At 45.1% G+C, this 18,624-nt stretch overlaps 1 protein-coding gene across 2 annotated transcripts in view; it reads right to left on the bottom strand.

Moving 5' to 3' along the window:
- The window catches only part of TMTC4 (transmembrane O-mannosyltransferase targeting cadherins 4), a 62,053-nt gene that overhangs the window by 19,732 nt on the left and 23,697 nt on the right, over positions 1-18,624 (bottom strand). For both annotated transcript variants that reach the window (XM_082859188.1, XM_082859187.1), the window contains exons 6-11: positions 8,476-8,573; positions 5,278-5,370; positions 4,884-5,048; positions 3,774-3,976; positions 2,132-2,303; positions 1,912-2,043 (exon numbers count right to left, since the gene is read on the bottom strand). In XM_082859188.1, coding sequence (XP_082715314.1) covers positions 1,912-2,043; positions 2,132-2,303; positions 3,774-3,976; positions 4,884-5,048; positions 5,278-5,370; positions 8,476-8,573 — 863 coding nt within the window. The remainder of the gene's footprint in view (positions 1-1,911; positions 2,044-2,131; positions 2,304-3,773; positions 3,977-4,883; positions 5,049-5,277; positions 5,371-8,475; positions 8,574-18,624) is intronic.

Raw genomic sequence — 18,624 nt, forward strand, 5'->3', positions numbered from 1 at the left:
TGAAATCATAAGGCAGACGTATAGGCTCAAACATCACATATGTCCCATACTCCCTCATTTACTAGGGTAACCTGGGCACAGCACTATACCAGGCCGCTATCTACCACCTAAGTTACTAACTTAGATAAAGTCAGCTCCATCTTTCCATGCCTCAGTTTCTTTCATTTGGAAAATTAAAGAAAATAACCTCTCTCTGACAACCTTCGAGGGAGAATAATGGAGATTAATGATAGAGCCTCTACAAAGAAATCTGAGCTCCTTCTGCGGAAGAACTATATAAATAGAAGGGGTAATTACTGCCATTCAAACAGAAAAGTAAAAATAAAGCAAATCTATTAACATTATGAAATTAAATCACAGGCAATTTATTTTTAATAGCATAAAATAAATGGCTAGGTCAGCAAATCAAATTAACAATAAAAGCTTGAAATAATTCACTCTTATGTCAGCCTCTATAAAACACGAACAAGGTTTTTTTTAATCCAAGGAAAAGACAAACAAGGTCAGCACCTTTTATAGTATCCCATACTCCACGGTCACAATAAGACATCAACTATTCATTAGATTTCTTCATATAATTTTGCCTGAAATCACCGTTTTCTCTTAAATATAGAATGTGGAAATGAGACAGAACTCCATGGAGTTTTTATCCTCCCCCCACTCCCCCATCACAATTAAGCATCCTAGGAAGCTCCAACTCTGATGACACCAAAGGAGAATGGGACCGTTATTTAATAATAATAATGATCTATACTAACAGAGAATTCTTCTAACCTAACTCCTTGGCCTCCCTTTTTTTTTTTTTTTTTTTTTTTTTTGCGGTACGCGGGCCTCTCACTGTTGTGGCCTCTCCCGTTGCGGAGCACAGGCTCCGTACGCGCAGGCTCAGCGGCCATGGCTCACGGGCCCAGCCGCTCCGCGGCATGTGGGATCTTCCCGGACCGGGTCACGAACCCGCGTCCCCCGCATCGGCAGGCGGACTCCCAACCACTGGGCCACCAGGGAAGCCCTTGGCCTCCCATTTTGAGCAAGTATCATTCCCTTCTTTTCACTTAATGGGACAACCTAAACTAAAAGGAGCCTATGAAAGCAAACATTTCTGGATCACCCACTATGTTCTAAGTACCATGTCAGGGCACTTCAGAGGCCACATTTCATTAAAGCCTCACAACAAACCCAGGAGATAGGCACTGTTGTCCCGTGTCCCTCCCCCACCAATACCTCCCCGCCCCTTTGCCTAAAGAGGCACAGCTGGGTAAGTGAAGAAATTCATCAAGGATACAAGTGAAACATACTCGTACCAGACTGTGTCAACAAAAACACTGCCAATTTTAAAGTCTGTACATTTATTTTTACCTAATCTGGCAAAAAAAAAAAAGTCTGTACATTTATTTTTACCTAATCTGGCAAAAAAGAATCCCAAGTAGAGAAGCCACAGGTTTGATAGAACTGTGTGCTGCTGAACACCCCACAGGGTCCTTTAAACTTCCTGAACTGAACTGCTGTCCACTCACAGGTATTATCATCTTCCAGTTATAGATTTCAGGAGGCCGGAGCACGTGTTTTGAAAAGTGTGCTCTACATGGTTCGACTGTGGGCCTCCCCAGACCCCAGACTAGATATGTGGAGTTACCTTCCCTGCCACCACTTTAATCCATGATTTGGACCAACTGGAAGATGAGTAAAAATTTGTTTAGGTAATCTGCTGTTTCACTGACATTGTCTGGTTTCAATCATTTCTTTTGTATTATTTTGGCTAAGTGCCATTTTAATAAATTTTGTCAAAATCATTTAAAAGAAAAAAAAAAGAAAAACCCCAAGTATATGATCAAGGTCATATGCCAGATTCCGTGTGAAGGTAAACATTCTCCTTACTCAGCTGTCGAACTTAAAACATGGCAGCCAACATACCTTGGCGTTGAGAGGACACACAGACAGGGCGCTTCTGAAAAGCTGTTCCTCGTTCCGCCACTCGCCGCTGCGAATCACGCATCTCAGCGTGTTTATGAATAAAATTCCCAGGACGAAAGCAGCAATCAGTTTCTTAAGAAGAGAGGGACATGGGAAATGTCATTAGTAAAATCCACCCGTCGTCTTGGTCAGGAACGGCACCACCGCTCTGGGCCAATACCTTTTTCTTAGTATGTTTACTGAGAACTCCAAATCCGAAAGTCAGCAGCATGCAGTACCCAGCGCTGGGGAGGTACAGGACCCTCTCTGCCACCACGAAGCCCACTCGGAAGAACAGGTTACTCGCAGGAAGAAATGGAATGATGAGAAGTCCCAGGCCCAGCGTGAGGATCCTGAAAGATGAGAATTAAAATGGTTACTTTTAGACTGTTCCAGAAACATGTCCTCCTTAACATTAAATTCACGATAAAGGCCCGCCCCCCTTTTCTTTCATGCCAGCAACTGAGAAATGGCATCAGTGGAGAGGGTCTAACCAGGCAGCATTAGGATAAGATATAAAAATCTTACTAAGGCACTTAGCGTCAAGCATAAGGATAAAACTTACATGTCACAAAATTCATATGAATAAAGTCAGAATGATTACTTTGCGAGGCCTATGAATGCACCTGCCCCTGACTACACCTTAAACTGTGTAGGCGTTGAATAGCTCAATGGATATTGGTCCCAATTAGACCAATTTAGTCCCCCCCCGCCCCCCGCCAAACTTAACAGAAGTAATGCTACTTAACTGGTTTAAACTTCATGAAATCTGAAATAAACTAATATCATTTTCGGGTGCTACGGCATCAATTTCAGTCAAGTAAAAAGAAAGCCAAGAGCAGTGGAACACTTCTGGAAGTAGGCAATCATTCCCAATCTCCCACAGATGTAAGAGGATGAATTAAGAAGCAAGGTCAAACAACAAGGTCCTACTGTACAGCACAGGGAACGATATTCCATACCCTGTGATAAACCATAATGGCAAAGAATATGAAAAAGAATATATATGTATAACTGAATCACTTTGCTGAACAGCAGAAATTAACATAACATTGTAACTCAACTATACTTCAGTAAAATTAAAAAACAAACAAAAAAAAAGAAGCCAGGTCAAATGTGGCGGCTCCTTCCCAGACCCTGTGCCTGTAGTACTAGAAAAATCCTATTGCACGTGTATAGTGGATTGGGACTATGCTTTGTCGCCCTTTAGAATTACGTACCAATTTAAGCCACGGGTAAACTTAAAACTGAATTTATTTTGAGAAATTACTAATCTAATTCCATCAACACTTATGCTTAAAGGAAATCTTCTTAAATAGCTTTCTTTCTCATAAAACACATTTGTTTTTCCCCCAATTATTTTCTCAATAACCTTTTTTCCCCTTTTCTGGGGTGTGAGAAAGAACAGGCTCTTTGGGGTGGCAATTTATTTTGTACCAAATAACAAGAGAAGGAATCACTGTAGCATCCACTAGGGTTTTCTGAAGCAGAATTGTGAAATAATGGGCACAACACACATCAATTACACTCTCAGTTCTGACCATAAATTACTCTTTACCACCTACAGCGAAAAGGATCTCAAAATGCTGCTTCACGGGGAAAGAGGGAGGGAGAGATAAAGCAGTCATCTGCAACCCCCCCCCTCCAAGTTCACTCCCCACTAGTTGAAGCCAGCCATGGATTCCAAATGGATAGAACATGTATTTGAAATAAAGGTCCTTAGATATTACTTCCACAAAATCGTTAAAATGATCAGTGCTAGATTTAGCAAAATGCTCTGACTCCACCCCGTGTAGAAGTTAAAATTCAGCTTGGCCTCTTACCGTCTCTTGTGGCTGTCTTCAGAGCACAGGGCTTGGCATATCAGGCCAATTAGGCAGAACCAGAGTGCTGCTAGAGCAATTACCCTCCAGTCCCCGACTGACTTAATGAGGGGGATGCAGCCCATTGACCAATCAAAACACAGCCACCAGGGGCACAGCAGCAACCAGGCATTCAAGGAATAGTAGTAATTATAGTTTATGGCCTGTCAGTCAAAAGAAAAACAAACATTTATTTGATACTGAACTTGGAAAAAAAATATATCCTAGCTTCACTTTGGAGGCATCCATATGTTTCTGCTCAAGGAGAGCAGTTGTATAAAATAAGATGTTGCCACATTCTACTTGGGCACGGGCTATAGTTTGCAGTTTACTAAATGCATTGAGATTTTTAATAGATAAAAATACAGCAAAGCCACCAGACTCTGTTATACATTTGTTATATTTCTGGTGACACTATGTCCTGATTACTCACTGATGCCCAAAGTCTGTGACCCAGGAAATCTGAGGCCCAGGGGTCACCCATGTGCCGGACAACCTAAGTATAGGGTCCTACGGTCCTTGATTTCTGTCTCTGAAGGCACAGCTAAGATACCCTTGCCTTCAGAAAAAGCAAACCTTTACAAGAAAGTCTGGACACCATAGACTTTTAAAGAGACCACAGGGGGTGGTCAGGACTACATGCTTCCATTGCAGGGGGCCCGGGTTTGATCCCTGGTCCAGGAACTAAGATCCCACATGCTGCGAGGTGTGGCCAAAAAAAAAAGATACTGCCAATCTGGTTATATTTTATCTTAACCCCGCCATGTCAGTTTCCTTTATAACCAAAGTGATGGGGTTAGGGGACAATTTAAGGAGGCTGGCAAGAAACCTGACATTTTCTAAACCACTCCTCTTTAATTTTGTTTAGAAAGGAAATACAAAGGGTTTATACCTTCTCAATGCCCTAATAAAAACCTGGTTTCATCCTAGAACATCCTTGGTGAGAGGAAACACACGTGGAGGTGTTCTGCTTATGGGAGCTTCTGTGGGTGCAGGGGAGGGAGGGAGGGGAGAGCTGGGAATCTGGTGGGCAAAGAAGAGGACCCATCGGAGGGCAGACTCAGGACTCACCCTGACCAGCATGCTACTGGCGAAGGAGGCAGGGTTGTCGACTTCGGTGAAGGTCGGAGGGCCGGTGCCCATGATCTTCCAGCGCACGTAGAGCACCCCTGTTCCCCCCAAGGCCAGGAGACTCATTCTGAAGAGGAGGCCCTCAGTCCTGAGCACGCCAGTGTTCTGAAAGGACACCGCAAGGCCCCTGACGTCTCAGAGTTTTCAGATAAAAGTGTGGCCACGCCAGGTACAAAGGTGCAGCAGTTCTGGCTGAACCACACTGACACCGTGCTTTAAAGGGCTGGCTATTTTAGAATTCAAAGTCGCAAGAAATACTTTGAAAATGGCATTTTAAATCCGCTGGTACTTGACATTTTCCGCATCTGGGCTGGAGACAAAAGCAGATACTCACCTCTAATGATCGGTCCTTATGTAGTACCTTCCGGACCAGTTCCAGAACATTTAATTTGCCTATCACCAAGATGTCAAAGACGGCATTCAGACCCTAAGAGAGCAAAGCAAGGAATCAGCGATGGGGCAGCCTAACTCTGATTAGATAACAATTATCCGTCACAATTTTATTGCTGAATCTAGACAAGAAATGTCCTGGATTAGATCATCACAGATGACCTCTTTAGCTCTAAAAACAAAACCGAAAAATCCTACTGTTCCTATGAAATGAGCTCATGTATTATATCAAATTTATTATCTAGTAAATCCCTGTTAGTCTGCATATAAGAGTACTATAAGATGCAGGAGAGCTAGACCTTTGGGGTTCCCAGGAGAAGCTCTGCAGAGGCCCCCTCTTCCATTTTTTTCTTTACTATACAAGTCCCTTAGTTGTAAGAGCCAACACCTGTGCAGTGGTCACGCCTAAGAAGATAAAGGCAGTCATCAACCTTGAAAATCCAGCCAAGTAAGTAATTACACTTCAGGAACCCCAGGTGCTGCCTGATTTGGGCAAATGCCACGGAAGAGAGGGAGCAGAACGTAGAGTCTCCGGTGGGGCTCCAGAGACCTCTCAGGTTCACACTCCTGGCTGTCCGCTAGATCTCCCTTCCTGCCGGGCACACAGCCAGCCCTGCAGGAAAGCATGGTCACGTGACTGAGTTCCAGCCTATGGGATGTGGGCAGAAGTGATAACGTGCCATCTTGGAGGTTTGCACACAGACTGGGGCGCCCCGCCCCCCTCGGTTTCCTGTCCAGCTGTGGCAGAGATGATGGAGCTATTCAGAGTGACACTGGAGACCACACCCTGAAGACGGCAGAGCCTCGGCCAGCCTGACCCCGCTGTGTGGAGGACAGCCACCGCTGCCCACAACTTTTAGGGGGAATGACAAATAACTCCAATTATGTGGAGCCACTGGCCCTTGGGAGTGTGATACTGCAGCTCCATTGCTGCTAACAGCTTCCAGTAGCATCACGATAGCTCCTTTCTAGCAGGTGATGGCTGCTCTTGAAGCTATGACACCTACGGTCACAGGCTGAAGGCTGATCTGGCCTTGGACTCTACTCTCTACCCTGCAGTGGACTTCCTACAAATGGGGCCACTGCAAGCAACGTCACGTGGCCGAACTCCCTGCCGGAAGCAGGTAAAGTGGTCAGAACAGACACTGCGTAGACGGTTCAAGCTGCCCCTCAATGACAGGGCTCTTTTTAGTATGGGGCTTCGTGGCAAAGAAGATCCTAAATCATCAGAAGCCAGTGGTAATTTGTGGTTTTCAGAGCAAGGGTGGCTTCCCTACTTAACCCCCTCCCATAAATGCTGGGAGCCATTAATTATCCAATACACAGGCCAGTGCTGGGTTAATCACTTCACAGAATCCTGATTTGATGCACCCATTAGATGAATGATTTTAGTGGGTCACAGAGGGCCATTTCTGCCTGGGTCTGAACCATTTTCTAGAAAGCAGAAGCTCCCTGTTGAGCTGTGCTGTCTTCTTATACCATTTGTTTTTCTGCCTGGGAGCTATAGGACAGTCACCCAGGGATGACGGGGTCATGTCGTCACGAGGACTGAGCCGAACACGAGTTTACCACTCCCTCCTCCTTCCCATGGAAATTCATCACTGAAGTGTCCACATTCTAGTCAGATTTTTTTGAAACCTGCTCAATTTCACCGTACCTTTATTCATGTAAATTCAACCTAATTTTGTAGTGCTTCTCAAACACTGATGGACGTAGGAGTCACCTGGGGGCCTTGCTTTTTTTTTTTTTGCAGTACGCGGGGCCTCTCACTGCTGTGGTCTCTCCCGTTGCGGAGCACAGGCTCCGGACGCGCAGGCCCAGCGGCCATGGCTCACGGGTCCAGCCGCTCCGTGGCATGTGGGATCTTCCCGGACCGGGGCACGAACCCGTGTCTCCTGCACTGGCAGGCGGACTCTCAACCACTGCGCCATCAGGGAAGCCCTGGGAGCCTTGTTAAGGGGAGATTCTGACTCAGCAGGCCTGGGGTGGGGTCTGAGATCATAAGTTTCTAACACCCTCCCAGACGGTGCAGTTGCTACTGGTCCTCAAAACCCACACTTTGAGACAAGCATGGGTTTACAGCGGTGTTTCTCGCAGGTTGATTTTGTCCTCCCCCTCCCGCCAGGGGGTGTCTGGCAATGTCTGGAGACATTTTAGGTTGTCACAACTGAGTGTGGGTGTCCTTCTGGCATCTAGTGGGTAGAGACCAGGAACATATCCTATGATACACGGGACACACCCCAAAGAAACAGTGATTCATCCCCAAATACCAGTGCTGCCAAGGTTGAGAAACACTGGTTTAGAGCAAACTTTTAAAAAATAACTCATGAAGTTCAAGTATCTTTGCACAGTAATTCTATGCCATTTCCTAGCTGGCTAACCTTAATCCTACAGACCAAGCCCAATAAAACCACTGATCTTTGCCTCGGCTGGTGTCAAACCCCAAAGAGCTCGGACCGCTCTTTCTTTCCCACAGCTTCCGATATGAGCCACCCCCCCCCACACACATCTCTTTTTCCATTTCTCTACGTCCGTGCACATCCCTAATGTCTCAGCTTCCCTGTAATAATGTAAGGTGGGAAAACTGGCTAGAATGGAGAAAAAGGAGAGTGCATTTCTAGGCCTCTCTCTTTCTGGGGCTTCAACTTAGATCGGACATAGGAGGTGCATGCCTGGACTCTTCAGAGCCCTCTCCTCTCCTCTCTGATGTTTCCGGGTGAAGCTGGGTATAACATAACGCACATCAATGCACGTTTGGAGCAGAGGTGGGGTCAGAACACTGCTGTATTTAGAACACTGCTGTATTTAGGACTGCCGACATGAGAGCACCCCAGAAAAGCCACAGCAGTCTTGTTTCTCTTTTCCCTAGGACCTCTCCAAGAGGGCTAATCACCGCTCTTCAGGAACTGTCCCCACTCTGTGTCCACCAGTTCTGATGAGAGGCAACTGAGACAGTCAATTCCCACGCAAACCGCCAGGGGAATGACAGCACAGATAATTAATTGGTCCAGAACGGTGTAGGACTGAAGGCCGGTAACGGGGTGCAGTAGAGGAGGTCACAGGGGCAGGGCAGCCCAAAATGTCCTTACGGGAGGGAAAGGGGGTGTAGGGAGACAGGCCCCGATGGTACCCCGGGTCTTACCAGCACAGTGATCCCTTGCTCTTTGCACAGCATGGCCACTGCTCCCAGAAGGATACTTAGCAACACCCAGAACGTGGACTGCGTCCCCTCCTTGTTAGCTGCCAATCAGGAGAAATGACAAATACAGAAGTCACGCGACATAGCTCAGTCTTGTTAACACCTGGAACTAAAATTCTAAGCATGCACCTTCAATAGCCACAATTTAAAAACAGTTTGGTCTTCGGACAGCATTTCTCTGTGGGTGAGTGTGTTAGACCCACACTTCTGGTTAGACAGCACCCTCTACATGGCACACACATCTCCTACTCAAGGGGACCCCAGCAGGTGCCCAGAGCCTTTGGGAGGCACTGTAATGCAGCGCTGGCCACAAAGACATCTCAAGGCAGAGTCCCCAGGGGGCAAGTTCCTTCTTCCCACCTGGCCAGTCACCTAACAGGCCATTCTGACAGGGCGTGCCAAGAACTCTCACTGGGGGTGTATGCACTGCATCTGGTTGCACAGGACCCAGCAGTCGCTGCTGCTGTTACAACAGGGGGCGACGGGAATCCCCAATCTGCTCTAAGAATCTCGACAACTCCCAGGGTTGGAGTCCAGCACTGCTCTGAGAGCGGCTACCCCTTCCGGGTGGAGTCTGGGCTCTCTCAACACCTGGTGGCTTAGGAACGTCTGCTCTGCTACCATCGTGGAATAGCTCTGTAGGATGCAGGATGCAGGACCAGTGAGGCCACATGCATGGACACTCAAGCAACAACAGCAAGTCAAAGCATCACCAGAAATGTGACTGCTGTAGTAAGCAGCTTGGGTGGGGCTGAGCTCCAGTCATAACTGATGGTCCCTAAATGGCCTTCTGAGGAGGGAGGGTCTGCTATCCACTGGCGGGTGGCTGGTGGATGCAAGTTGGGGGCCAGAGCTGAACTGCTCAGGAGGAGAAGAAAGGGCACATGTGATGCTCCTCTCTGTTCCTTTGTGACACCCTCACCTCCTCGTTGAGGTAGATGGTGAAAAAACATTTAAAAAAGACCTAAGTTTAGCACCCCTATGTTCACAGCAGCACTATTCACAACAGCCAAGACATGGAAACAAGCTAAATGTCCATTGACAGATGAATGGATAAAGAAGATGTGGTATATATACACAATGTGTATACACAATATATACAGTATATTGAGTAATATACACAATATTACTCAGCCATAAAAAAGAATGAAATAATGCCATTTGCAGCAACATGGATGGACCTAGAGATTATCATACTAAGTGAAGTAAGTCAGAAAGAGAAAGACATGGGACTTCCCTGGTGGCGCAGTGGTTAAGAATCTGCCTGCCAATGCAGGGGACACGTGTTCGAGCCCTGGTCTGGGAAGATCCCACATGCCGTGGAGCAACTAAGCCCGTGCGCCACAACTACTGAGCCTGTGCTCTAGAGCCCTGAGCCACAGCTACTGAGCCACGTGCCACAACTACTGAAGCCCACGTGCCTAGAGCCCGTGCCCCACAACAAGAGAAGCCGCCGCAGTGAGAAGCTCAAACACTGCAACGAAGAGTAGCCCCCACTCGCCGCAACTAGAGAAAAGCCCGCGTGCAGCAACGAAGACCCAATGTACCCAGAAATAAATAAATAAATGTACAAGGAAAAAAAAAAAGAAAGAGGAAGACAAACACCATATGTTATCACCTATATATGGAATTTAAAATATGACACAAATGAACCTATCTATGAAACAGAAACAGAATCATGGACATAGAGAACAGACTGGTGGTTGCCAAGGGAGAGGAGGTTGGGGGAGGGATGGAGGGGGAGGTTGGGGTGAGCAGATGTAAGCTTTTATATATAGGATGGATAAACAACGAGGTCCTACTCTATAGCACAGGGAACTGTATTCAATGTCCTGTGATAAACCATAATGGAAAATATTAAAAAAAGAATGTACATATATGTATAACTGAATCACTCTGCTGTACAGCAGAAATCAACACAACATTGTAAATCAACTATACTTCAATTTAAAAAATTAATTTAAAAAATAAGATAAAAATTTAAAACACACCTAAGTTTGAGGTAGGGCAAAGTGAACCTGCTTGGAGGAGGTGCCCATCAATCTTGGGTCACCTCTGCTTAAAACCGGAACTCCTGGTCTAAATTCCAGCTCTGCTGTTTACCAAGTAGCCTTGAGCGAGTTACTTTTACTAACCGTCTCAGTGACTTCATCAATAAAATGGGGGCAACATTACCTATGTATCCCCTACTTGAGAGAGAAAAAAATATATAGAAGTACCTGGCCACTTGTGTTAAAAGTTACATAACTATGCTTGTAAATGCAAAACATATCTCTGGAGAACACACGTGAAACTAACTACAGTAGTTTCTGAACAGTTTTAAGAAGAAAAATTCAGGTAGGAGAGGGAGGAAGTCTTACTTACTTTCACTGGGTAATGTTTCATACTGTCTAAATTTTCTTAACTATGTGCATGTATTAAAAACCATACTAAAAACTATACATTAAAAAAAATCACTTGGTATAGTGCCGGGACCCCAGAAAGCATTCAGTGTTTGTTGCACATTAATCAGCAAAACCACCCCAGGTTTGAGGGAGAAGGTCTTTCAATGGGGCTTTGATGCAAGGGGGTGGCTGATCTGTCACCTTGTCACCAAAATGTGCCAAGCTTGTTATTCAGTGAAAAGATGCACCTTGGTTCTCATTAAACTGCTTGAGCAAGAAACCAACAATTAAGGGGGGTGTGTGTGTGATGCAGATCCTGAGTGAAGTGAATATGTAAGAATCATCAGCAAAACCCCAGGATGAAAGTCCTGGGCTCCCTGTCCTGAAACAGCTGTGGGGTCTGGGTTGGGAAGTGCTGCTAGCCTTGAACTTTCTACGTGTGGGTGGAGACTCCTCTCAACATATCGAGGGTCTGCAACCAGCCGAGCCCCCTGGACTCTCAACAAACTGTGAACAGGACTGAACCCCCTGCTGCTAAGGGCCCAGTAGGCTGGCGGGGAAAGTGCCCTAGTCACAAACAGGCTATGATGGCTGGAGAGATTCGGAAGTCTAGCAAAAGGACACAAAGGCCAACATTTTCTAACCCTTTCAGCTTTTCTTGGGACCCTCCGTATGTCAAATTTCCAAATTTAATGTACAAACAGGCAGAACTAATAGAATACAGAAAAGTCTTATTTGGCTGTATAGTTGAGGCACCAGAAGGCTTTTCACCAGGCCAAATGATCAACAAACAAGAAAGCCTCACTGATTTGGAATCCACTGTCCCATAAAACACAACGAACACTCTTGCTGTAAGCCTTTCCAATCCTTCCTGCCGCTGACATGATAAAGGGGTCCCAGTGCTGAGAATGGCATTTAAGGCCTTGCTGCTGGGCGACACAGCCTCTCTCCGGGTTCCCTCGGTCTATATTCCAGGCACACGGGTCAACCTGCTCACTGGGCTTTGCACATTCCACTCTCTTAGGCTAGAACGTTCCCGGCAGAATCCTGCCATCTTATTCAGCTGCCAAAGGTCACTTAGGCTGTGCGACCCACTCCCACTCTCTTGGGCAGCCTCCCTTCCCAATTCACTGCGCTTTATTCACAGTTAGAACAACAGCAAGTGGTCCTACTGTGTGCATGCCTGACTGCCCAAGAGCAGGGTCTGTCTCACACACTCCGGTGCCCCTAACTGACCCCCTAGATTAAGTTAGGCCCAGCATAGCACCTAAACTGCCCTCAGCACAATCAATCCCTACATTCTTCTCACACTTTATTGCAAATGCTTGATTTTTCTGTATTTTCCCCAGATGGGGCTTCTCACCCTTGGCACTGCTGACATTTGGGTGGGCCAATTCTCTGCATCGTAGGACGTTTAGAGCCTCCCTTGTTTCTACCCATGAGATGCCAGTAGCACTTCCAGCCCTCAGTGGTGACGACCAAAAATGTCAGACTTTGCCCGATGTCCTGGGGGTGGGAGGGGATCACGCCCAGTTGAGACCATTGCACTAAACCTGTGCCACTCACAGCGTGTGGTCCATGGACCTACCCTGAGATCTTGTAAGAAAGGCAGACTCTCAGGCCCCACCCAGAACCTCGGACTCAGAAACTCCAGGGTGGAGCCCAGCTGTGAGCCTTTGAACCAGCCTCCCAGGTGATTCTGATGCTAAAGGTCAAGAAGCTTCACCCTAGATGGGAAGCTTGCTCACCGTCGCATCCCGGGCACCAGGCCTGGCTCTTTGGAGCAACTCCTCCAAGCTCCAGAATCCACAGCACCTGATTATCTACCGGAAGGGGCAAGGAACTGACGAATCACAGAACCACAGTGTAGGAATAGCTGGAGCGCTCTGGGAGGTTGTGCCCATCATCTCCCTTGCAGTGACGGGAAGGCCGGAATCCCTTCCAAGACGTTTCCAGCCGGGGGCCACGGGGCCTTGACTTCAGGAACGTCAGTGATGGGTGTCACTTTCCATGACAGTTTCCATGACAGCCCATTTCGGTTTTAACGTTGGGTCGTGTAACACGCTTTCTTAGAGCGAGCCCACGCCAGCCTCCCCCCACCTCCTGCTGCCCTAGAGCAGTGCCTCTCCAATAGCCCAGGTGGCACAGTGCCTGGGAGCCAAGTTCTCTTTATCGCAAACCACTGTATATCGGAATATTTAGTTCCATCAAGCAAACTGTGGATAATTTCACTTGTAGAAATTAATTACGTTTTATATGTAATACCAAGAGATCACAGTAACGAGCCACAACAACAGAGCCTTGTTACATTAGACATGACTGCGCTGGGGTGTTTACATATTTATTGGAATTTATTATTATTTTTGGCCCTGCCGCTTGGCATGTGGGATCTTAGCTCCCTGACCAGGGATCGAACCCACACTCCCTGCATTGGAAGCATGGAGTTTTAACCCCTGGACTGCCAGGGAAGTCCCAGGAATTTATTATTTTCTTTGGGCATTTGGTAGCAATCATTAGCAGACAAGTGCTCACAGACACCAAGGCTTTAAAAAAAAAAAAAAAAAAAGGCCAAAATAACCCTAAAGCTATTAGTTAATTCCTTTTAGGATATGATTTAAAGAAAGGCCTCACATGTTTTAGCAGGTGAGCACAAGGGTCCAGCTGGCAAAGCAAAGGTGATGACACTCACGATACACCACACCAGAGCATGGGTACGCCCATGGCTTCTGACATACGACAGTGATGGACGGAGGGTGACAGCGTAAGGCTTGTCCTCTCCATCCTGGCATACGTGTGTTCACTTAGCCCCTCCTCTGGTAACACGTCATCCTGAGTCTGCGTCCAACCACTTCCAGGATTTTCTCGTTATCAGCAGTTTATATGCAAATAGAACCCTTAAACGAACCCATTAATGACCATGGAGTCTCCTCTACAGGGTAAAAGACACCCCAACCCTAGCTCCTATGCCCCTACCGGCTCCACACCACCCTGCACGGGAGATGGTGTTGTAGGCTGACCTCAGCCATTTGTTTTCATGCCCACTAAGCATTAGGTTCAGTAGTTCACTAGAAACCAAATGGAGGGACTTCCCTGGTGGTCCAGTGGTTGGGACTCTGCGCTTCCACTGCAGGGAGCATGTGTTCGATCCCTGGTCGGGGAACTAAGATCCTGCAAGCTGTGCAGTGTGGCCAAAAAAAAAAAAAAAAGCCAAATGGACTTCTCCCTTCCTTGCCCCTTTACCTGGATTTGATTTTTTAAGCTTCTACTCCCACAATCTGTGTTTATACCTCTTAAGGAAACATCATATGATTTCCCAATGTAATGTTCCCTGTTCTTAACATTAAAAGCAAGGCCCTTGATTATTTTCTATTTCTTCCCAGAAAAACTGAATTAGCTTGTGTTTTACTTGACTGTAACAGGGATTAATTTCCCCCCCACGGACCAGTGGTTTTGGATAGGAAAAGAATTCCCAGTTCCTCCATTAAAACACCCAAAGGGGGCTTCCCTGGTGGCGCAGTGGTTGAGTGTCCGCCTGCCGATGCAGGGGACACGGGTTCGTGCCCCGGTCCGGGAAGATCCCACATGCCGCGGAGCAGCTGTGCCCGTGAGCCATGGCCGCTGAGCCTGCGCGTCCGGAGCCTGTGCTCCGCAACGGGAGAGGCCACAACAGTGAGAGGCCCGCGTACCACAAAACAAACAAACAAACAAACAAAAAACACCCAAAGGACCGCTCTTGAAAGCACTGCATTAATGCAAAGTTAAATTACTACAGGGCTGTGGAAGTGATGGGCTCACGTTCCACTTGTCTGGAATTTAAAATGGATTTTTCCTCAGTTGGCTAAATCAGAGATTTCACTGAATACAGAAAAATAACATTAAAAAACCCACAAGCTTCAGGTTCATTGATAGCCTTCTCCCTAATCTCACCCCATAATTTCACCACACTTCTCAAATCCCAAATTTCTGTAAGGGACTCAGACTCCCTCCAACTCTCAAATCTTTATCACAGCTCTTCTGGGACAGCCCTAATCTTTACTTTTCTCTTATACTTCTGATTTTGTTCAAACATGTCCAGCGTGGAAACGTGCGAAAGATGAAGATGAGTCTTTGCTGAAGAAGTTTCTTCAGTTTCAGTGTTTATTAAATATGAGTGTCACTTCTCAACAGTGGCAATTTCAGGGACCAGTTGTAAACCCAGTGATGGCTTCACATTCAGAAAACCAAATTCTAGACCACCACTGTCCAAGAGGAGGCATGGCAGTTACTGAGCACCTGAAATGTACCTCTTACCTATTGAGATGTGTTGGAAGGGTCAAACACACACCTGATTTTGAAGACTCCGTATGAAAAAAAGAATGTTAAACATTTCATCATTTGTACACTGATTACATGCTGAAATTATAATATTTTTGATATATCGGGCTAAAAATGTATAGTTAAAATTCATCTAACCTGTTCCTTTTTATAATGTGGCCAGTAGAAATTTTGTTATGACCTGAATGGTTCACACTGTATTTCCTATTGCACAGCACTGTTTACACCATGTGCTGAGACCCAGCTCATATAAGAAATGATCTGCACAGCTGTGTTTGTGTTCCAAGTCTGCCTTTGAAAAACTCGGAAAATACGAAATTCGTTGCCTATTTAAATCCAATTATTTCTCCCCCAATCCCTACCAGACTAGCAGTTGATATGTTATCAGGAGTCATAAGACTAAGCATGCATATACACTTCAGTTTTCCCACCATCCAAACTAGAAAGCTGGGTAAAACTAATACAGTTGCCTCGAACTGGAGATTCAGGGCCTGACACCTCGGTATAACTTCACAGTCAGCGCCCCACGTTCCTCGGTATCCGAGGTTCCACATCCGCGGATTCAACCAACTTCCAGTCCTGTAGTACTGAAGTGCGTATTGAAAAAACTCCGCCTACAAGTGCACCCGTGCAGTTCACACCCATGTTGTTCAAGAGCTAACTGTAGTTTTGAACTATTTCATATAAATCAAAGGGGTCCTCTTTACAAATGTGTTGTATATAGGTGCATGATAAACCAAGGCCAACCTACACAGCATTGATAAAGTGTTTCTAGTACTGGGGGCAATCAAGAAAGGCCTCATAAAAATTAATCAACTGGGAAAGTGGTCCTGAGTTTGGGGACAGCCCAGCCTAGCGGCCTTCTGGTAATAAAACCTCCTCTAGCACAGTTTTACCCATGTAATTCCCCAATTTAAGATTTTCTTTGAGTGTTAATTTGTCAAGGTGACTAACGCTAATAATTGCCAATATATACAGCTAATCTAGATAAATTTGGACTTGTGTTTTTGTATGTTTTTACTTAATAACTAATGCAAGCTACTCTTTTATTTCCAACTTTGAGCATTTTAATAAGGCAACTGAAACAGATAACAGGAGGCTACCTTGCATACAGTTGGCACTCAGTGAATATTTGTTGAGTCAATGGTTTCATTTATTTCCATGTCTATTAGAAGCCTTACTATATTTTGAAGGCAATTATGAGATGGTATTTAATACCAAAAAGTTATTAATTTGTTAATGTGAACAAATACAGCCAGAAGTCAAGTCTTTTCACTTTTAATTTAGTCTTTGAACCCCCTCACAAGGGAAGAATCTCCATCATGTAAGAGACTCTTTTTCAAAATAAATTATTATTTTTAAAATTTATTTATTTTACTTTAATTTTTTTGGCCGCACCGTGCAGCTTGTGGGAACTTAGTTCCCTGACCAGGGATTGAACCCGGGCCCTCGGCAGTGAGTGTGTGGAGTCCTAACCACTGGACCGCCAGGGCATTCCCTAAAATAAATTATTTTTTAAAAATTACATAAGTAATATTAAAAATGCAAAAGAGAAACTGATTTAGTTTTAAATTTAGAATTAACTGTTAAAAACAGTAAAAATAAATATCCTGAGGCAGATATCGCCTCCAGTGCAGTTGCATTTATGAATTATTTTTATTCAAAAAAGTCTTTCCCAAACAGGGAATTCTAACTGGTGCATAGCTCTGTGTAAGCATCTCAGGTTCTGACAGAGTGCTCCATCTCATCTCCATCCAGTCTGCTAAATAAAGCACCAATGACCCAGGAGAGGAAATTTTTTTAAAAACCCTAAAAAGCTATTCTTACACCATGCAACATCTCTCATCACTTAAGAACACAACTAGGATAATTGTGCAGCATTCGCAAACATCAACACTTTATAATCCAGAACTTAATAAAGACTGGTTTAGAAAGTGTTTTCTTTGTTTCGGTATATGTCTCTGTTACCTGAGATAATCCAATCACTTAGGTAAAGGGAGGCAAAGGCTAATAGGCAGTGGGGATGGAGGTGGGGGAAGGAGCAAGGGGGGGGGCGGGAATAAAACACCCACATGCACTAACAGAAAGACACTCGTCAGTGCCAACACCCACAAGTGCCAACAGATGTGATCAATTTAATGAAGCACTGCGCCTCGGATTTGGCTCTGCTTTCAAGTGGGAGGCTCTTCTTTCAGAAAAAAGCATCACATTGTAGGAGCTACCCTCTTCACCACTCGATGCCTGGCATCTCTGCTGCCTTAAAACTGGCACGGCGTGGTGTGTGTGTGTGGGAATCACTCCACCCTGACAGGTGGCCCCAACTCCCTCTGCCAGAGCGACACAATGAGCATCAGATTCTCGTTCCAAAAGTGGGAGCCAACCAAGCAGTGCTTCCACCCGCAGAATGAGAGAAGTCAGACACTGCAGTCCTAAAATACAAGACCGTTTTGGGAGAATCGAGCAATGTACGAACCACGAGACATGAAAGAGAGAAAAGAGAACACACGTGAATACTGATGTCACAATTCAGATGGTAACGACCCCAAACCTAAAACCAAGTGTCCTAGACTATGTGAGTTACACGACTGCCCAAATTTCTTTTAAGCTGTGTAATTCTAAGTCAAAGAAAAACATGTCTTGAATCACAGTGGAAAACAGGAGGAAATGAGACCCCAAGAATCAAGAGTTATCCTGTTTTAGCTGCCTGAACTATGGTAAGGAGAGCAACACAACAAAGTTTAAGAACTTAGAACAGAGATTTGAGACCCTGTGTTTCATAATAGTTTAGAATTTAAAATGGTTATTCTAGGTTTGTAGCAAATTTCTTCCCCTCTTGAAAAGATTCTCTCCTTCCCACTATAAATGAGACTAATGAAACTTCTCTTCTTCGTCCGAACTCCCATGAAACAATATTTTAAGGTATTAGTTTATAAAAGAAATTGTTTCTGGCTATTCTATCAAGTTTATCGTGCAAAGAGATTACCTGTTTCCAATCCAAAATACGTACTAGGCTTTAACAGAGAGAGAAATGTTGATAGGATGTCTTATCATTAGAATAATACGTTTTGTTTCAGGCATTCAGAAAAAATAACCAGTGCACCATCAACTTCATCTGACTTAGTGTTTTTCTTTCTTTATTTTTTTAAAGAATAATTATCCTTTCTTTATAAGGATATTTTTGTATTTAAAAAAAGATTCTGTTCTAAAAGATCTTGCTTGGAGATATTCTATGTAAGCACCAAAAAAAAGAAAAAATAAAAAGAGGCCGACAGAAATGTTACATGAGATTTTTTTTTCCCACTCTCTAAAAATGCTAGGATTCCAGAGGTTAGCACAGAATTGCTTGTTAATAAACTCAGGCAGTTAAAAATTGTCCAGAGCTTTATAATAAAGA

This window comes from Leucopleurus acutus, assembly GCF_964270905.1.
Source record: "Leucopleurus acutus genome assembly, chromosome: 18".
NCBI classification, from domain to species: Eukaryota; Metazoa; Chordata; class Mammalia; order Artiodactyla; family Delphinidae; genus Leucopleurus; species Leucopleurus acutus.